The following is a 21,794-nucleotide window of genomic DNA, read 5'->3' on the forward strand; positions in this document are numbered from 1 at the left end:
TGTTTTCCTCATCAAGTGTTGGGGCGTATGCACTGATGACTGTGGCTTATTGGTTGTTGCTGAGCTTGAGCCGAACAGTCATGAGACACTCGCTGATCCCCCTGGAAGCTCCAAAAGCTGACTGGCTATATTATTTTTGATGGCAAAGCCAATCCTGTGAATGGGTCTCTCTTTAGGTGACTCTCCTTTCCAAAAGATGGTTTAGCCACCTCTGTCCTCTTTTAATTGGCGCTCATCAGCCCTGTGGGTCTCACTAAGAGCTGCACTGTCAATGCTGAGTCTTGCCAGTTCTCTGGCAATTATGGCAGTTCTTTCTGGGCATTCACTGTGCTGAGAGTCCATAAGGGTGTGGACATTCCAGGTGGTGAAATTCATTGTCTTATATCTCTTGTTTTGGCTGCGGAGTTGAGTGATCCCACTGGATGCGTCCATCCAGTCGGAAGAGTATGAGACAGCCTATGTTTGGGTGTGCAGAGGGGATCCTAAAAAGGCCTGCTCAGTCTCAGTCTCTGCTGCCAAAATGCACTTCTGTCTCTTCCAAGCACAAAACGACCGTCACATGGCTGCCGCCTATGTGCAGATTTATGATTAAAGACTCCCAGAGATCACGGCTCTTGTCTTCACTGCCACTTGTCCGTCACTGCAGAGATTATGTGGGTATGAACCCTTTAGCAGAGTCCTGCGTGTGAAATCTTTTAATGTGGGGAAACCGGTGTGCAGGTGGTGATCACATGAGACTTGGCAGGAGGAAAACCCTGACCCAGTGGCAAGGAGATCCAAGACAACCGGGGACCTCCCTCTTGCTGCAGCCCTCATTCACCTTCACAGACGCAGAGTACTAAAAGGTCTTCTATATGCACCTGATCCAAGTTTGGGGTCTTAAGTTTGGACCGGGGTTAGTCAGGAGCCTCGCCTCAGACCTGCTCGCCAAAGGGGACCCTACCAGGAGTATGAAAGCTCCGGTAGATGTAGCTCTGAGGGTCTTTAGCTCACGCAACCCTCTCTACCATGACAAGGTTATAGTCCATCAGAGAGGTTTGGGTCTTACGAACAAACCACCGAATCCTCCAGCCCCCTTCGATAAGCCCCTAGAGTTACTGATCTCTTTCCCCTGCCTCCGCACCAATAAAGTGGAGAGAAGCAGGTCAGCAAGTGTTGGGGTGTCTCAGGGGCTGGTGTAAGATTCTGTTGGGGTCTGTGCTGGTGGGGGTCCTTGCGGGACTTAGTTCATGGGGACAGTGGGCTCGGGGCCCTAGAGTGGATAGTGGTGGCTGTTGGGGGCAGCAGGATTGTGATTGTCAGGGGCAGTGGTTGCACTGTGTCCATGGATGCTGGAACAATTTGTATGGGGTGTGTGTATGTGTGCTGAGAGCCATTGAACCAAATTGTGAACCCTATGTGATGGAAACTACTCCAAGACAGGGGTGCTACTGCATGCCTAGTTCTAGCACCTCTGAAAGGGGGGTGGATTCTGTCCCTGGACTCTGAAAGGGGGGGGAGGGGCTGAGGTCAGTGGTGGGAGGGTGTTATAGTGTGTGGGAGAGCGGGAGGCGGACTCAGGGCAGGTATTTATAGCCCGCCCCTCCGTCCTTTCAGCACCAGCGCGTGGGCTCTCGGCCACCGTAGCCCCTGCGAGTGGAGCCCGTGGCACGCGCTGCTGAAAGGAAGAGAAAGGCAAGAGAGTCGGGTTACAAGATGGCGGCCGCACTGTAGTAGTTGCTGAGGCGGCGGCGCGGAGTGAGGGGGCCGGCTGGGGGCTCAACTTTCCCCTCTCGCCTTCAGGGAGCCATGAAAAGCGGCGTGTTAAAGACCCCGCGCTGCCCGTGAGCGACTTCACGACCCCGCGGAGGCGGCGAACCGGCGCGGAGGCCCTGGTCGGGCTGCACCATGTCGGACACCCGGCGGCGGGTGAAGGTCTATACCCTCAATGAGGACCGGCAATGGGACGACAGAGGCACCGGGCACGTTTCCTCCACCTACGTGGAGCGGCTCAAGGGGATGTCGCTGCTGGTGCGGGCCGAGTCGGACGGTGAGAGCGGAGCCAGGAGCTGCGGGCAGGCCTAGGCCCTGCCTGCCGGGAAGGTGGCCTGCGGCTTGGCCCCCGTGGTGCCCTTCCTACCCCGGCCGGTTGCTACCTGGCTCACACGTTCACAGGGTTGGGCCTGGCTGCTGGGACAACGGGACTGGGGAAGGGGAGAAAATGTGACAACGCCCCCGCCCAGCGACCCGCAAACACTGACCCCACCACAGCCTCCTAGTCTGGCCTTGTTTTGCCCCAGCAAAGCCCCAGGCACTGACACTCCATTCCTCCGTGGGTCGGGCTTATGAGAGGGAGTCTCCCCCGTTCCCTGAGAGGCAGCGTCTCTAGGGGGGCTTCTTCCTCCAAACTTTCCTTCTCCACCCAGTGAGGCCGAGTGTGGTCTGCACTGAAGTGACTCCAAACGCTTCCTTAACGTTACCGCCAGTGACTGAGTCTGCCAGCCCTTACCTAGCAGTGAGTGACGATGAAGTCTATTTAAGCGACACCCCTTATTCAAAATTTCTTTTATAAGCATTCCCAGATTAATCAATATTCTTTTTTTTTTTTTTTCTGAATGTGGTTTTCCTTTTTCTTGTATGTGCAGGGAATTTCTTTTTGTAAATTCTCTGTTTTGGAAAGGTGAAAATGTTGCTGGTGTGTGGCTTTTTGTTTGTTTTGCTTGTTTTTTTTTTTTAATTGTGTGTTTAAGTTCACCTAGAAAAACATTTTTGTTTTAAGAAGAAAAAAATCATAGTGACAACCTTGTCAGCTGACAGGTGCTAATGTGCTAAATAAACCTTCTGAGGTCTGGTATAGATTACTCCAGACTTGTTGCCAGGATACATATGTTACTTACACAAAATAAAGTCTTTGGGTTTATAGAGTCTAGATTTTTCATTTCTGAAGGGCACCTCAAGGAGATGAGAGCAAAAAATGCACATTCTTGTGTGGGCAAGTAAATTTTTATCATAAACTGCTTTGTTATAATTTAGTACTAGTTAGCATTGATTTATAAAATGTTCTCCGCAATTGTCAGATTACTGCACAGGACAGCAGAAAAATAGCAATACACAGAACATTGACTCTAAAGTAAATTAAATTGTGTTTTAAATGTAAATAATATTTTATTTTGGCTTTGTCTGTTACCTGGCTTATTCAGAAGGTGTAGGGATTTCCATTAAAATGCAAAATATTCTCTTGGACTGGCTAGAAGATTTGGATTCATTAAATATAATATATTTATTGGCATGGAGATTTTTGTTTTATTAAACTTCCTAAATATAACTCCTTATCACCTTTTCAGGTTCTCTATTGTTGGAATCAAAGATAAATCCAAACACTGCATATCAAAAACAGCAGGCAAGTATCTGCTTTTTTTGTCCTTATCATTTCGCACTGAATCTGTCACAAAAATTAATGCTAATTTACAGAAAAGGGCAAAAGGTTTACTGTACAGATTTGCTGCTGATGTTTGTTTTCTGTGCAGGTTGAAAAATTGTTTGCAAACTTTGAAAAATTGTACTTTTATTAGTACTATAATTTAAGGTGTTTGGTGAAAAGGGCTGTTGATTGTTAGGCATTTTAGGGAATATCTTGAACTCACGAAAGGAAGAATACTTCAATTACATGTATACTCCATATTTATTCCTTTTTATTTCTGCTATTAACCCATTAACATACTGGTTATTTCTTTAGTTCTTTCTCTGAAAATGATATCAAGGAATTCGCCTGTACAATGTGGCTTTTATTATTATTGTTCAGGCGCACCTGCTAGCCTAACCTAACTAAGCTGACTAGCCAGGGTTAAATACACTTGCACACAACCATCTTTTGAGGGCATGCTTTCTGTAAATCAAAAGAATAAAACAGTTTAGCACTGTATTTAACATATTGTCGACCTTCTAGTCATCCATTTTAAAAGTCATGTACTATGTTTCTCTTGCTTTGTCTTTTCCTATCTGTTATAGAAAAACAATGTTGTCTTTTCTTTTTCCATCCATCCCCTCTTTCTCATATCCATTACCATAGTTTCTGAGCACTTCCCGCCAGTAAAAAACAGTAATACTTTTCCACCCTTGCCACGAAGCGGCAAGTTGAGGTTTTGTAATTAATAAAAAATTATGAGACTATGGGGTACTGTTGCAAGAGAACTTTAGTAAACAGGTTTGCATTTAGTTCTGAATGCAGCAAGATTATTGATCAACATTATTTGATCTGGCAATGAGGTCCATAGTCTTGGCGCCAGTTCCCGTGAAGGTTCTTCATCTCCCATCTTCACAAGTTTCTATCTACTGGATGGTGGTTTAATTGCTTCAGTAGAGTATAGCTATCGTGGGGAGGTCATGATTGCAGGGAAGAGGGATGGTTTCTAAGATAGTTGAGGCCATTTTTGAAAATCAAGATAGCTTTGGACTGGACTCTGTGTTCAGTAGAGTTAGTGCACAGAGAATTAATACTGAATGCAATATATCGAATGCAGATTGTGTTGCTGAACAGGTGTGTTGGTTTGTTCTGAATTCTCTCTTTAAGATTTCATATTGCTGCCTATCACTCTAGCGTCTGAGAACCTTCCATATAAAATCAATAGGACTTCAGGTGGCAGGGGTCAGGCTTGGGCAAGTCTACACACCAGCTGACTTTGGGGCCCCAACCCACAGTTTGAGAACTGCTGGAATATACTGATGCACAATTTTTTGCTTTTTGTACAGTAAAAATATTTGCAAACTCTTAATCTGTTAAATACACAAATAAAATATTTAACCTTTTGCCTCTCTTCTAAGGGTATGTATGTACTGCAAATTAAGGTATAATTGTAGCACAGGTAGGCATACCTATGCTAGCTTGGGTAACAATAGTAGTGAATGTGTGGCAGCATGGGCTTCAGTGTGGCTAGCCACTCCAGCACAAGCCTGATATGGACCCTGAGTATGTACTCAAGTTGCAACCCCATGCCAGGGTCCATGTCTTCATTGCAATTATTACCTGAACTAGCTAGGTTAAATTTAGCAGTGGTATCCCTACCCACAGTATAGTTACACCTGCATTTGTGGTGTGGATGTACCTAAGTTTGTATTGACACACATGCTGCAGAAAAAATTATCTTCAAATTACAGTACGCAAAAACAAATTGTAGACTTGAGTTGAAAAGGTGCAGTACTAGTTTTGCTGAAAATAACACATGTAAACATGATTTTAAAATAAAATTTAAACGCTTCCAGGTAAAATTTTAGAGGAATTATTGCATTTAATATATTTAAGGATATTTTCTCTTTACAAAAAATTATATCATGTGAAAAGTGCAGCTTGACGACAGAATCTGAAACAGCATAGGCATCAGCAATGTAGAGTTCTCTACACTGCTGCAGGAGCGTGTTTAAGCATGATTTGGGGTATGTCGTCCATATAGAGTTAAATTGAGTAAACTGCACTCAAGTTACTCCTCTCAAGTTAGCCCTAGTGAGAGTGACCACATTGTGAAATAACACTTGAGTTGTTGTGTTTGTACTGGTACAGTATTCGTGTGTGGCACTTAAGCTTCTGGGGGCACATCCTATTGTTCTTAGTGCTGCAGTATGCTGAGTCACTCTATAAATTCTTTTTCAGTGTATTGTAGGAGAACTTGTCTGTTATTTCTGGGCATATGGCAGAAGCGGTGTTAGTCTGGCAACACTAAGGGCTGGTCTACACGGTGGGGGGGGAATCGATCTAAGATACGTCGACTTCAGCTCCGCTATTCTCATAGCTGAAGTTGTGTATCTTAGATCGATTTACCTCTCGTCCTCAGGCACGGGATCGACGGCTGCGGCTCCCCCGTCGACTCCGCTTGCGCCTCTCGCTCTGGTGGAGTTCCGGAGTCAACGGGGAGCGTGTCTGGGGATCGATTTATCACGTATAGATGAGACGCGATAAATCGATCCCGATAGATCGATTACTACCCGCTGATCCGACGGGTAGTGAAGACGTACCCTAAATTAAAATTGGTTTATGCCAGAGGTTGGGCATGGGACTCTCATTTTGGAAGGAGGCTGATGTAGGGTATGAGATGCAGTGGTGGGCATTTTTGTACTGACTTGTTCCCATGAGAAAGCAGCAGTGTGTTTTTTGTTTTTTTCCCCCTAAGAAGAGCACACAGGCTGCATACGGAGATGGAGGAGAGATAGCTGAGGGATTGTGGAAAGTATTGGAAGACTAGCTGCATTTGAGTGGCGCTAGCCTGTATCCACACTTCAAAGTGGCCATGTTAGCAACTGACAATTTGTGTTCATTTGGGTTTTAACCTATACTCCCTGTTGTACCCACCAACTCAAGTTAATGGCAGCACTATACTTGAGTGAAGGATTTTTTGTGTGTGGATCGGGGTCAAATTAGGGGCAACACTCAAGCTTCAGCAGGAATTAAGTTTGCATTGAAGGCCAGCCCTCTCTTAAGATGAGAAAGTAATTAAGTTTCTGTGCCTCTTCAGTCTTTGGCAACTATGCTATGGCCTTAATTAAAAGTTAGGTCGACATAGCTGGCTCTCAGGGGTGAGAAAAATTCACACCCTTGAAAGCCATAGCTATGCCAACCTAACCTCTGATATAGATGCAGCTAGGAAGAATTCTTCTGTGAACCTAGTGACTGCCTCTTAGGGAGGTGGATTACATACAGCAACAGGAAAAAAAAATCTACATAGCAGCAGTACCATAGCTATGCCACTGTAGCACTCAGTGTGTAGACATGGCCTAAGAATGGTAGTTGTGTGCTCTCTTTATTTTATGAGGAATCTGTCTGTCAGGGACTAAATAGGTGGCCTTCAACATAATGAACACCTGTTAAATGGTGATGGGCTTGATCATTTTTCTATTCTTCTATGCACAGAGGAAAGCTAGATCAGGTGCTTCTGAGATAAGAAGGCAGGGAGGAGCTGTGCTAGCTCTATGGCATTCTTTCCCTTTCTCCTTTTCATTCCCATGGAAGACACCCAGTGCATCTCTGGAGAATGTCAAAACTTGGCAGCCCTTTGCTGCCCCCCCCCCCTTTTTTTTAACCATGAGTTAATTGCTAAATCATTTGTCCTGGGAGTTTACAAAATTCAGGCTACAAGTGATCCGTAGGATGAAGAAAAACACTTAGAGCCTCGGTCAGATGTGTGTGGGGTGTCCACACTAGCCTTTAGAAATGTGTGAAGTACCTAAAGTTAACTGGCAATGTCTATCTTGTCTACACAATAAAATTATACTGGTATAAGCTAAGGAAAGGTGTAAATTTAAACTGAGGGTATGTCTACACTGGCAAGTTTCTGCACCACAAGTTATACCACTTTTATTAAAACGCTGGAACTAAACCGCTGTCCATGCTGTGCTCCTTGTGATGCTGGAGCACATGCACTGCTGTCTTTGCCGATTGTGGTAGCTATCCCACTGTGCAACTGGCCGCAGGGTGCTTTGGGAAGGGTTTGCAATACCTCATGGGGCAGGCACAGTGTCTCATGATGCAGGTTTCCCAATCCCATTGTTCCATGGGCATCCTACTACATTGCCAGCTGCTTTTCAACTGAAGTGTGGGAGGGGGAAGAGTGTGTGTATGAACTGGGGGGACAGTGTGTTTTGGGGGACAGAGAGTCAGCATGCTGTCTTGTAAGTTCAGACAGCGGCAGGAAGCAACCAGTCCTGAGGCGTGGGAGGGTTACCTACACATGCCTCTTGTGTTCAACAGCAGGAGCATTCCACATTAATGGTTTGCTTTGTGTCCCGGAGCAGATCGGCACAGGACACAAGGGCTGTCAGAAACAGTGCTTTGAAAGGGGAGGGGCGCATGTCTCCAGGGCAGCGGACTTTAAAACAATGAGCAGAGCAGTCACTTGAGGCATTATGGGACAGCTCAGGAGGCCAGTTACAGTGCAGAAAGCAGTCATGTGTCTACATTGGCAGTAGTGCGCTGGAGCCTCTGCGCAAATAGCTTTACAACTCTCATTGAGGTGGTGGTTGGTTGTTTTTTTTTTTTTTTTTTGCAGTGCTGCAACTGAGGATTTTCTTCACACAAAGTGGCTTGGCAGTGTGTACACTTCTTCAGTTTGAGTGCAAAAAGCTGCTTTACTGCGCAGAAACTTGCCAGTGTAGATAAGCCCTTATATAGTTATACTAGTATAACTCCGTGTGTGGACTCTCTGGAGCAAAAGTGGCTTTTTTTGGGTTTAGCTAATGTCACTTTGGAAGTGGTTTAAACCAAACGGAAAAAGCTTTCAGAATAAGTGTGTCCATGCAGTGAGTTATACCATTATAACTATACTGGTTTAACTATTGGTTTGAATTATACCAGTTTAACTGGTAAACTTCCCCCAAAAGAGAAGCCCTAATTCAAGGCAATAAGGTCTAGTGATGTCAAATACACTGTAGGCAAACATCTACTTTAGCCCTGTGAGAATAGTGTACTGATGATGATGATGATGATTGATGATGATGACCCACTCAGCCGTGTCTTGTGGTGATGGCTCCACTTTATACTGGAACACCTCACAAATAGGGTTTTGGAAAGTGCTTGATGACCAGAGGAGGGGGAGCTGCCATTGCTTCACAGGGATCCGTGCTGCCATGGGATGGAGGCCAGGTCTGGTCTGGTCTAAGAGTTGTGGCTGGTACTCTGTCTCTCCTGGGACATCTATTTGTGGGCCAAACAATCAACCTGTTTTACTGAGAGAGACAGCATGTTGGTTTGCCCCAAGTAATTACAAGGGAGAAATGCTATAAGATGCCTCAACTTCCTGGTATGGATTTTCCCCATGTTGAGTTTTGGTCACTATTAATTCAGAGATGAGACTTTATATGGTATTACCAACCTCTTGATCTAGTCAGTTCCCTAAATTTTAGTATGTAGTTACACTGCAAAATTACTTAATTTCTTTGCATAAGTTTCTCTGTTTGCCTACCATTAGAAGGCCTGTTTCTTTTTCCTGGTCTTCAAAGTTGCAATTTCTTAATAAATAATTTAATGATGTGGAGATATATATTATCACCACAGCGCACCCCCCACCCCCAGCAAAACTAGGCATTGCCTCCTTATAAAGTAGCTAGCATTTTTGTAAATGGATGTCAGTGGAGTTGAGCTTGATCCCAGCTAGGGCTGGATGTGGCCCTCTTCAAAATTTTGTCTTCATCATAACAAGAAACCTTTGCAAGGATTATTTTTCCTTGAATCTGTCCAGTAAATTCAAAGGATCCCTCTGCTCCTTGGAGTTCACTGTTTGCTAACATGAGTGGCAAGGATGAGTAATTATGATGGAAAAAAATCAAGTGGTACTCTTTGAAGCTTATCTGTATGAATACTTAGCAACAAGCTGGGGTGTAAATTTACCTTGAACTGCCTCATACTATCAAGTTTCTAGTGCACTTTAACCTGCCAGCACACTAGGGAACTTGTAGAGTGCAGTAGCAGGATCCACATGGGCACTTAGGGCTTGGCACAGCTGGCTAGTGTGAGGTAGATTTACACTGCAGACTGCCATGAATTTGATGTTTGTATAGACAAGTCCTGAATAAAAATAACAAGTCTAGTATCATCTTGTAGTAACTTAATGACTAACTTGTTAAAACATATATTATACAATATAGAAACTTCTAGTTCTAAAAGGCTTGCCTCTTCACAGGTGGATTGATTTAAATCAAAGCAATTTTAATCATCATTTAAATTATTAGTTTTAATCATATTTTGCATTTGTACTTTTTTAGTTACCTTCCTAAAGAAAGGTTGGTTCTCTTGGTAACCATGAAAACATGCAAAAAGAACAGGAGTACTTGTGGCACCTTAGAGACTAACAAATTTATTAGAGCATAAGCTTTCGTGGGGTTGTAGCCCACAAAAGCTTATGCTCTAATAAATTTGTTAGTCTCTAAGGTGCCACAAGTACTCCTGTTCTTTTTGCGGATACAGACTAACACGGCTGCTACTCTGAAACATGAAAACATGTTGAAGTTAAATATAACCTTTGTGCTAAATATGGTGTTTCTTTCTGCAAACCAGGATGAAACACTATATTTGTACACATTTATTTAAGTCGTTATACAGTTGATTTCATGGATTCAGATTCTTAATTTTTTTGGTTAGAAAACAGTGAATAATGCATTTCTAATTTACTAGATTAATTTTTTACTTGTGCTTTGTGTCAAGCACTATTTGAATGCAATTAAAATGCAAAAAAAAATCTTAAAGTTGTTTAAAATTAGCTAAATTAAAATACCTTAAATGTGCTGGATCCATCTAAAAAAAGATTTAATCATTTTTAAATGAAAAACATGTTTTAACACAGGACATCTTATCTGCAGTTAATGAATTGAGCTGATTTGTTTCTTGCCACTGTGTGCTTTGAGATTTTAGAACTAGTAGCTCACATTCTCTCATACCTAGTTTTTTATTCATAAAGGAAAACCAGCTTTCCAGGTTTCTCAACTTATTAGTTTTCAACTTTGAATGAACTAATTAAATAAACTGAAATGAAGAAAATATTCTCTTTGAACCTGCAGAAGAAGGGCTGTTGCTGTCAAAAGCTGGTTTAGCACTTTAGTGGACAGGGGCTTCTGCTAGTTCAGTGATTTAATTGTCTTTAAAACTTTAGCAGTAAACATATACTGCGCTTTTTTTTTTTTTTTTTTTTTTTAATTTAAACTCACTCTATTAAAATTTTAATTTAAGCCATAACAAAGGTTGCTATAATTGCAAATTTAATTTTAAATAGGTTTATTTTTTTTAAAAAGTATTTAAATCTGATTTTTAAAAAAAATCATTTTTATCCACCTTGTTTCTTTGGTTTAAAGTTATAAATTTGGAACGTGTGGAATTATTTCCCAAATTGTGTTAAATGTTCTCTGAAATGAAAATATGAATGTAATCTCATATATTTGTGTGTGTATTTTTATAAATATGGAAAGGTTTTTTTAATTTCCATATTGTAAATAAGTTGTTTACTATAATGTATAATTAATCTTTACAACTACCTCCAGGGTATTTCTATTGAGAGGAGGACTACTAAGTCTTCTTTCATGTAAATATTCTGAATGTTTAAGAGTAATAAGATTTGATCAAATTATGTTTTGGGTGCTAGGACATGAGAGACTGTCAAGGCTGATTCCCCACTCTAGCACTTTGAGTGCAGAAAGTGGGGGTCCGCAAGGATTCTAAAAATTAATACTGGCCACTCCAGGCTGGTATTAAACTCCCATAGTTACAGCTTTTCTCCGACCTTGGATGAGTAGATGCTGCCACCATCCAAGTGCAACCCTCCCCCCCCCTCCTTCTGACCTAGGAAGGCGCACTTTGGAATTCCTCCCTGTGGGGTACCCTCAAGCCCTTTTACCCCCCCACCCCTCCGGAGAGGAACTGAGAAAGAAAACAAAGGAAATCAGTTGTTGCTACCAGCTAATTAAACAACATATGCACAAATCTCTTAGGACACAAAAAACCCAATCCTGTTAAAGGTAAATTTTATTAAAAACAAAAAGAGAGGCTATTGCTGGATTTAAAAAGAGCAAATATAATAATCATCTAAAAATGGATTTCTTGAGGTCCAGTTTAATGGTTACAAGCAAAACAAAAGCGTTTGGGGGTTAGCACAGAGGAGTCCACAAGCCATAAAGAAATAAGAGAGAAATCTAATCTCGTCTGCCTAGACATTCCCTGATCTACTTACATATCGGGTTTCAGATGGGTATGATTTTTCATACCTGGTTTAAAGCTTCTTAGGGTTAGAGAACAACCACAGACAGACAAAGGGAAAGTTTTTTTTGTCGTGTCCCCCTCCCATTGGCTCTCCTTTGGTCATCCTCCTTGATGTGATATGTGATTCTGTCTTGACAATTTTTACACCAGTTGTAGTAGTAATTGCATCCTTGGATGTATTACTTATTGTATGGCATTCAGTCTATTTTGTATTGCACCTGAATTATTTTTTTTTGAAAATCACAAATATTTATTTTTAAATAGGACACCTTGATTGTTTGGTCAGAAGCAGAGAATTATGATTTAGCGCTGAGTTTTCAAGAAAAAGCTGGCTGCGATGAAATTTGGGAAAAAATCTGCCAGGTACAGTTAATTTTTAAAATTCTAATTTTCAAATTTTGATGTATCCTGTCTGCTTGTTTTGTATGCCATACTTTATACTTTGTTTTAAAAATTAAGTGTATGTCTACACTACGGGATTAATCCGAATTTATATAATTCGAATTTTGGAAACAGATTGTATAAAGTCGAATGTATGCGGCCACACTAAGCACATTAATTCGGCGGTGTGCGTCCATGTACTGGGGCTAGCGTCGATTTCTGGAGCGTTGCACTGTGGGTAGCTATCCCATAGCTATCCCATAGTTCCCACCGTCTCCCCCGCTCATTGGAATTCTGGGTTGAGATCCCAGTAACTGATGGGGCAAAAAACATTGTCGCAGGTGGTTCTGGGTACAGCCTCACCCCTCCCTCCATGAAAGCAACGGCAGACGACCATTTCGCGCCTTTTTTCCTCGGTGAACACTGCAGACTCCATACCACGGCAGGCATGGAGCCCACTCAGCTCAAGTCAGCAGTCAGGAACATTGTAAACACCTTGCGCATTCTCGTGCAGTTTATGCTGAGCCAGGACCAGAAAAACGAGGCGAGGAGGCGGCAGCGATGGCAGTGCAGCGACAAGCGTGATATGGACATGGACATGGACACAGACACAGAATTCTCTCAAACCGCGGGCCCTGGTGCTTTGGAGATCATGTTGCTAATGGGGCAGGTTCTATCCATAGTACGCTGATTCTGGGCCCGGGGAAACAAGCACAGACTGGTGGGACCGCATAGTGTTGCAGGTGTGGAACGATTTCCAGTGGCTGCGAAACTTTCGCATGCGTAAAGGCATTTTCATGGAACTTTGTGACTTGCTGTCCCCTGCCCTGAAACGCCAGAATACCAAGATGAGAGCAGCCCTCACAGTTGAGAAGTGAGTGGCAATAGCCCTGTGGAAGCTTGCAACGCCAGACAGCTACCAGTCAGTCGGGAATCAATTTGGAGTGGGCAAATCTACTGTGGGGGCCGCTGTGATGCAAGTAGCCAAAGCAATCACTGAGGTGCTGCTACGAAAGCTAGTGACTCTGGGAAATGTGCAGGTCATAGTGGATGGCTTTGCTGCAATGGGATTCCCTAACTGTGGTGGGGCGATAGATGGAACCCATATCCCTATCTTGGCACCGGAGCATCAGGGTACCCAGTACATATACCGCAAGGGGTACTTTTCAATGGTGCTGCATGCACTTGTGGATCACAAGGGACGTTTCACCAACATCAACATGGGCTGGCCGGGAAGGGTTCATGACGCTCGCGTCTTCAGGAACACTACTCTGTTTAAACGGCTGCAGCAAGGGACTTACTTCCCGGACCAGAAAATAACCGTTGGGGATGTTGAAATGCCCATAGTTATTCTTGGGGACCCAGCCTACCCCTTAATGCCATGGCTCATGAAGCCATACATAGGCAGCCTGGACAGGAGTCAGGAGCTGTTCAACTACAGGCTGAGCAAGTGCAGAATGGTGGTAGAATGTGCATTTGGCCGTTTAAAAGGTCGCTGGCGATCGTTACTGACTCGCTTAGACCTCAGCGAAACCAATATCCCCATTGTTATTTCCGCTTGCTGTGTGCTCCACAATCTCTGTGAAAGTAAGGGGGAGACCTTTATGGCGGGGTGGGAGGCTGAGGCAAATCGCCTGGCTGCTGATTACGCGCAGCCAGACACCAGGGCGATTAGAAGAGCACACCAGGAAGCGCTGTGCATCAAAGAAGCTTTGAAAATCAGTTTCATGACTGGCCAGGCTACAGTGGGAAATTTCTGTTTGTTTCTCCTTCATGAAAACCCTTTATTGACTCATTCTCTGTAAGGAACCCACCCTCCCCCTTCCCCCAGCTTGCTTTCAAGGAAATAAGGTCACTATCGTTTAAAAATCATTGATTCTTTATTAATTGATTATAAAAAAGAGGGGAGAGAACCTGGGTGGGGTTTGGGAGGAGGATCGGCGGGAAGGAAAAGGCCACTAAAAAAAGGTTAAAAAAATGACAGCCTTTTGCTTGGGCTGTCCACTGGGGTGGAATGGGAGGGTGTACGGAGCCTCTCTTCCTCCCCCCCCCCCCCCCACGTTCTTACACGTCTGGGTGAGGAGGCTATGGAACTTGGGGAGGGGGGTTATACAGGGGCTGTAGCGGCACTCTGTTATCCTGCTGCCATTCCTGAAGCTCCACCAGACGCCGGAGCATGTCTGTTTGCTCACGCAGCAGCCCCAGCGTTGCATCCTGCCTCCTCTATTCTTCCTGCCGCCACATCTCATCTCGAGCGTCCCTCATGTCCTCACGTTCACTGGCTTCTTTCCTATACTTTGAAACCGTGTCCTTCCACTCATTCAGATGAACTCTTTCACTGCGGGTGGATTCCATGATTTCTGCGAACATCTCGTCTCGCGTCTTATTTTTCCGACGCCTTATCTGAGATAGCCTTCGGGACGGAGGAGGAAGGCTTGAAGAATTTGCAGCTGCTGGAGGGAGGGGAAAAAAGGAAAGAATTTTTTAAAAAGATACATTTTGCAGAACAATGCTTATACTCTTTCACGGTGACCAACACTATTCACATTACATAGCATATGTGATTTCTGTGCAAGGTTGCATTTTGCCTCTTAATATTGAGTGCCTGTGGCTTTGCTGCTAGAGATCACAGACGCAGGTCCAGGCAACAGAATTCGGCTTGCATGCGGCCATGGTAAGCCATTGCCTTTCGGCTTCTGCACCCTCCTTTCCCACATACCAAGCAAAGCCCGTTGAGTGCTGCAGTTTTCCTGTTAACCTTCAGCAGCAGAAAACAAACTAACCCCCCCCCCCATCCAATTCTCTGGATGATCCCTCCCCCCACTGCGTGGCTGGTATCAGGGAAGATCCCTGCTAGCCAAAAGCGAAAAGCTCTGGGCCACTCCCCCCCCCCCGCGCTTGGCTAACTGCAGGGAAGGATTTCTTTTCAGCCATAGGCAAACAGCCCAGTAGGAACGGCCACCTCTGTCCCCTTAATTAAATTCCCGTATTTCAACCAGGTTACCATGAGCGATATCACTCTCCTGAGGATTACACAGCGAGATAAAGAACGGCTGTTGCTTGAATGCCAGCAAACACCGGGACCATACGCTGCCAGGCTTTGTCATGCAATGATACCAGATTACTTGCTGCAAGCATGGCGCAGTCAAGTGTCCTACCATGGAGGATGGAATAAGGCTGCACTGCCTAGAAACCTTGTGGCAAGGCTTTTGGAGTACCTCCAGGAGAGCTTCATGGAGATGTCCCTGGAGGATTTCCGCTCCAGACACGTTAACAGACTTTTCCAGTAGCTGTACTGGCCGCGAATGCATCCCAAGTCCTCAGGGCAAAGTAATCATTAAAAAACGCTTGCTTTTAAAACAAGTTTTATATTTTAAAAGGTAAACTCACCTGAGGTCCCTTCCATGGGGTCGTGGTCTTGGATACTGGCTTGGGAGGGTACTTCAGTCAGGCTGAGAAAAAGATCCTGGCTGTTGGGGAGAATGGAGTGCTGGGTGCTCTCCGCAAGCTCGTCGTCCTCTTCCCCGTCCGCAGAATCCTCAGGTGTAGCTGATGAGATTATCCCCGCCTCGGAATCCAAGGTCAGAGGTGGGGTAGTGGTGGCAGCCCCCCCTAGAACTGCATGCAGCTCGGCATAGAAGCGTCATGTCCGTGCCTCTGACTCGGGGCAACCGTTTGCCTCCTTTCTTTTTTGATAGGCTTGTCTGAGCTCCTTGACTTTCACGTGGCACTGATCTGAGTCCCTATTGTGGCCTCTCTCCATCATGCCCTTGGAGATTTTTTCAAAAGTTTTGGCATTTCGTCTTTTCGAACGAAGTTCTGCTAGCACTGAATCCTCTCCCCATATAGCGATCAGATCCTGTACCTCCCGTACGGTCCATGCTGGTGCTCTTTTTCGATTATCGGCCTGCATGGTTACCTGTGCTGATGAGCTATGTGTGGTCACCTGTGCTCTTCACGCTGGGCAAACAGGAAATGAAATTAAAATGTTCACGGGGCTTTTCCTGTCTACTTGGCTAGTGCATCCGAGTTCAAATTGCTGTCCAGAGCGGTCACAATGGTGCACTGTGGGATAGCTCCCGGAGGCCAATACCATCGAATTGCGGCCACACTAACCCTAATTCGAAATGACAATATCGATTTTGGCGCTACTCCGCTCGTCGGGGTGGAGTACGGAAATCTATTTTAAGAGCCCTTTATTTCGAAATAAATGGCTTCATTGTGTGGACGGGTGCAGGGTTAATTCGTTTTAACGCTGCTAAATCCGAATTAAAGTCATAGTGTAGACCAGGCCTAAGATTCAGCTGCCTGATACAGTAATTCTGAGTCTTTGCTGTTGACACTGATGCCTGTAGCTGCTCAGTGGCCCATTAGAGCCATCTTTTCAGTTTCAGCTAATTCCCAGAAGGCAGCTTCGGTTTGACAAAAGTGGGGGGGGGGGCGGAAGAATCTATAAAGACGGCACATATGAAATAAAATATAAATTCTATACTTTCCACTTTCCAGTAACTCTCTTCAGTGATTGGGGCTGTTGTCTCTCTTCAGCTGCCATTTTAATTATACTTCCTAGAAGAGGTAAAGTTTGAAATTAAGACTGAAATAATCAACTTTCCCATTAGAAACATTTGAAGTCTGTTTCAAAGTTCAACAAAATAAATGGGCAAAAACTATAGAACTTACCTTCCATCATTGAAACTCTGATTTCCAGTACTTTCTAATGTGGAAAGCTAACTCATTCACTCCTAGTTTGCATATCAGATTGTCAAGCTGGAATCTTTGTTTATCCATTATTATATTTGGGATTTAACTGTTGTCTTCAGTGGTTTACTCTCCTTGTTATTAGATATGGCTTAAAATATCTTTTATATACCAAATTGTTTGTTTTTACCCTGGAGGTTTCCTTAAATTTAGGAACCATTAATTACTCCTGGGGGAAATTCTGCACCAAGAATTAATACCAGGGAGGAGTATAAAAAATATTGCTCATGCATGCAGGAGTGAAATCAGGAAGGCCAAATCACACTTGGAGTTCCAGCTAGCAAGAGATGTTAAGAGTAATAAGAAGGGTTTCTTCAGGTATGTTAGCAACAAGAAGAAAGTTAAGGAAAGTGTGGGCCCCTTACTGAATGAGGGAGGCAACCTACTGACAGAGGATGTGGAAAAAGCTAATGTACTCAATGCTTTTTTTTTTTTTTTTTTCACGAACAAGGTCAGCTCCCAGACTACTGCACTGGGCAGCACAGCATGGGGAGGAGGTGACCAGCCCTCTGTGGAGAAAGAAGTGGTTTGGGACTATTTATTGTGCTGAATGAGCACAAGTCCATGGGGCTGGATGTGCTGCATCCGAGGCCGCTAAAGGAGTTAGCGGATGTGATTGCAGAGCCATTTTGGCCATTATCTTTGAAAACTCATGGCAATTAGGGGGGAACCTGGATGACTGGAAAAAGGCTAATGTCGTGCCCATCTTTAAAAAGGGGAAGGAGGAGGATCCGGGGAACTACAGGCCAGTCAGCCTCACCTCAGTCCCTGGAAAAATCGTGGAGCAGGTCCTCAAGGAATCAATTCTGAAGCACTTAGAGGAGAGGAAAGTGATCAGGAATAGTCAGCATGGATTCACCAAGGGCAAGTCATGCCTGACTAACCTAATTGCCTTCTATGAGGAGATAACTGGGTCTGTGGATGAGGGGAAAGCAGTGGATGTGTTATTTCTTGACTTTAGCAAAGCTTTTGATACGGTCTGCCACAGTATTCTTGCCGGCAAGTTAAAGAAGTATGGCCTGGATGAATGGACTATAAGGTTGATAGAAAAGCTGGCTAGATCGTCGGGCTCAACGGTTAGTGATCAATGGCTCCATGTCTAGTTGGCAGCCTGTATCAAGCGGAGTGCCCCAAGGGTTGGTCCTGGGGCCGGTTTTGTTCAATACCTTCATTAATGATCTGGAGGATGGCGTGGACTGCACTCTCAGCAAGTTTGCAGATGACACTAAACTGGGAGGAGTGGTAGATACGCTGGAAGGTAGGGATAGGATACAGAGAGACCTAGACAAATTAGAGCACTGGGCCAAAAGAAACCTGATGAGGTTCAACAAGGACAAGTGCAGAGTCCTGCACTTAGGACGGAAGAATCCCATGCACTGCTACAGACTAGGGACCGAATGGCTAGGAAGCAGTTCTGCAGAAAAGGACCTAGGGGTTACAGTGGATGAGAAGCTGGATATGAGTCAACAGTGTGCCCTTGTTGCCAAGAAGGCTAATGGCATTTTGGGCTGTATAAGTAAAGGCATTGCCAGCAGATGGAGGGACGTGATCATTCCCCTCTATTCGACATTGGTGAGGCCTCTTCTGGAGTACTGTGTACAGTTTTGGGCCCCACACTACAAGAAGGATGTGGAAAAATTGGAAAGAGTCCAGCAGAGGGCAACAAAACTGATTAGGGGTCTGGAGCACATGACTTATGAGGAGAGGCTGAGGGAACTGGGATTGTTTAGTATGCAGAAGAGAAGAATGAGGGGGGATTTGATAGCTGGTTTCAACTACCAGAAAGGGGGTTCCCAACAGGATGGATCTAGACTGTTCTCAATGGTAGCAGATGACAGAATAAGGAGTATTGGTCTCAAGTTGCAGTGGGGGAGGTTTAGGTTGAATATTAGGAAAAACTTTTTCACTAGGAGTGTGGTGAAGCACTGGAATGGGTTACCTAGGGAGGTCATGGAATCTCCTTCCTTAGAGGTTTAAGGTCAGGCTTGACAAAGCCCTGGCTGGAATGATTTAGTTGGGAATTGGTCCTGCTTTGAGCAGGGGTTTGGACTAGATGACCTCCTGAGGTCCCTTCCAACCCTGATATTCTATGATTAAAAAATCTGCACAATATGTTAAAATTCTGCATATTTTATTTGTTAAAACAACACACTATAATCACACCAGTTCCAATTATTTTGGTAATTTATTTCAAAATGTGTTAGCAAATGTGTCTGTCAGTACAGACAACAAAAATGATTCAGGAAATGTTTTTTGACAAATAGATTACTTGAGTAATAATTCAAACTACAATAAACAAACGTGTATCTCGCACCCCTCGGAAGCAGTGCAAAGGCTTGGAGTCAGGTGTAACAGAGGAGCTGAAGGAGTGGGAAGTAATTGCTGGGAAAGAGCCTGGGAGTGAACCTGGAGGATTGTTGGGTATGGGTGGCAGAAGAATGGGACAGGGTTTTGTTTGGGGCTGTGTGGTGTGGAGTGGAGGGATTGTTAGGGAGTTGGAAAGCCTCCCCCATTCAGTCAGGCATGTCTGCTCCCATCCCCATGTGTCCCTGCACGCCCTTCTCCCTCCCCCATCTAATCCTGCACCCCCACTCAGCCCCTGGCTCAATGCTGTCACCCCACTAGCTCCTGTGGCCCCACCCTAGTCTGTCCCCCACTAACCCTTCTGAATCCCAGTCTGTTGCCCTCCTAGCAGTCCCCTGTGCCCTTCTCTGTCCTCTTCCACACCTCCATGTCCCTTGCCTCCTCACCTGGGCCCACAGGCAAGGTGCTATGAGGAAGGCAGCCTCTGTCCCCTCCTTCGCAGCTGGCTGCTCCAGCAGTGAGCTAGCTGCCTTCTCTTCTGGCACCACAGCAGCCCCTGGTGGGTGACAGGTGTAATTGCAGCACCTCCCCAGCAGAATCTATTATTCTGTGGGGGACATGAAATCTGCACTTCATAGACTATCAGGGTTGGAAGGGACCTCAGGAGGTCATCTAGTCCAACCCCCTGCTCAAAGCAGGACCAATTCCCCACTTGCTCATTGGTGCAGAATTCCCCCAGGAATACATTAATATTAATGTGGGAGATGCAGCATTTTGACAGTGCTGTTTACTACTTCTGGAGAAAGAGGAGAAAATAATTCTTGCAGTGACTGTTGACTGTGGGTTGAGGGAGTGTGCTGTTAGTTGAGGGAGTTCAACACATTGCAAGATTAGGCCCTAAATGTTACTGCAGAAGAGAATATTTTGGCGATGTAATAGTCTTTACAAGTATTAGCAACCTTTCAGTCCACTTCAGATTGCTTTTCAGTTCTCGGAGTAAATGAAACAATAACAAATAATGAGCCAACCGTGTTAATTTTTGGATCAGTTCACTATACTAACTGGCTTTTGTTTAACTGTTCTTTATAACAAAGATTAGAGGAGCTAGCCACCAATCTTCATCCAGAGGTGTGTTCTGTGTATTACTTCATTAACTTACATTCTGTTCTGTCTCAGGATCAGGCTCATAGGGGCATAGCCTCATATTATAATAATCCTTAATTATGAAACTTATTTTTTAAAAACATTTCTGTTGTATGTGCTCTTTAGATATAAAAAGACAGCTAAGCTTTCAGATTTTTAAATTCCATACTAACAGAAGTTATTTATGCCATTGTAACTTAAGTCAAAAGTGTGTAACATGCTAAGTTTACTAGGTCTTTGTTACTATTTTGAACAAAGTGTCTATTTTTCATGATGGAAGTCCATATTTTTGTAAATGTTGCTGGGTGGCTGGCTCTGCTAAAGGGAGGTGAGTCTCTGCCTATCTGTGACACAGCTGATTTGCCTCTCCAGGTGGATCAAGTCATGTCACTAAACCAGGCCTCTGAGGTGGTAGCATAACATCCTTTTTGGACAGCCAAGGGTGAACTACAGAGTGAGTGAAGCTGCAGGGAGAGAAAGTGTTCCCTGAAGGGGCTTGGGAGAACTAGTTTTCTTCTGGGGAGAAAGTAAGGAAGACAGGCCAGGACTTGTCTTCTCTAAAGGTTTAGAAAACAGAGGAAGAGAGAATCTCACAGAGAAAGGGCTGTGCCCAGGCTAAGACCTTTCTGTGTTCATTTTGGAACTTTGTTAATAAAACCAGACCCCAGTAAGGGCTGTTATTGGGCTTGTGGAAGCCTCTTTTTGAGTTATTGAGGAAGCAAGAAGGGAAACTGAGTCAGGGCAGTGCGGAGCCACCTCTGGTCATGGGGGGGGGGGGGGGGAGGGGGAGATAGGGAAGGTGGCTGACGCTATTACAGCATTATTCAAATGTAAATGTAGAGTAAAACTTCTAAAGGGACCTAAATTGCTTTTTCAAAAATGATGTAGACACTTAGGCTAAGATCCATTTTTTTTCAATGAGACTTAGACTCCTAATTGCAGAAGTTACTTTTGAAAATGTGAATTAAGCACTTCTTTGTATTTTACTCATAATCCTTGATAGTGGGTTTTTATCATACATAGATCATTCAGATTTTGCAGGACTTATTCTGGTCACTTACAGTTATAAGACAGGAGTAACAAGGTAATGGAATTGCACCATTGTAAAATCAATACAAGAGGAGAAGCAAACTTTACATCAGAATCGTGTTTTGAGATTGATATTTACATTGTCCTTTTCAGTTGCATCAATTTGATAACGTTAATAAGAGATCATGTTATGATGTGTGATTGGAATTTTATTAAAAATATCTTATTTACAGTCAACTAGATGGTATTTCTCTGGTGTAATGCAGTAAGTTTTGAATGCTGTATTTGATGAATTTCAGGGATTATTCTAAGCACCCTATTTATTTTGATGAAAATCCGGGGGGGGGAAGTAAAGGGAGGAAATGAGGGGGCACACTGAGTCCTTGACATCTGGTTAGCACAACCACAATGTCAGCCTCTTCTGTAATTCTCTATAGATCAAAGAATAAATTGATGGTATAAATTAACATAT

At 44.1% G+C, this 21,794-nt stretch overlaps 1 protein-coding gene across 4 annotated transcripts in view; it reads left to right on the top strand.

Moving 5' to 3' along the window:
- The first annotated feature begins 1,622 nt into the window (after positions 1-1,622).
- PPP4R3B (protein phosphatase 4 regulatory subunit 3B) overlaps positions 1,623-21,794 on the top strand; it is an 84,795-nt gene continuing 64,623 nt past the window's right edge. For 2 of the 4 annotated variants that reach the window (XM_024194904.3, XM_024194907.3), the window contains exons 1-3: positions 1,624-2,029; positions 3,324-3,379; positions 11,972-12,070. In XM_024194904.3, the coding sequence (XP_024050672.1) occupies positions 1,888-2,029; positions 3,324-3,379; positions 11,972-12,070 (297 nt within the window). In that variant the 5' untranslated portion in view covers positions 1,624-1,887. Of the gene's footprint in view, positions 2,030-3,323; positions 3,380-11,971; positions 12,071-21,794 lie in introns of all 4 variants that reach the window. The other 2 variants (XM_024194905.3, XM_024194906.3) reach the window with 2 other exon arrangements.

The sequence above is a fragment of the Terrapene carolina genome, unplaced genomic scaffold, assembly GCF_002925995.2.
Source record: "Terrapene carolina triunguis isolate 2854851 unplaced genomic scaffold, T_m_triunguis-2.0 Scaffold132, whole genome shotgun sequence".
NCBI lineage: Eukaryota > Metazoa > Chordata > Testudines > Emydidae > Terrapene > Terrapene triunguis.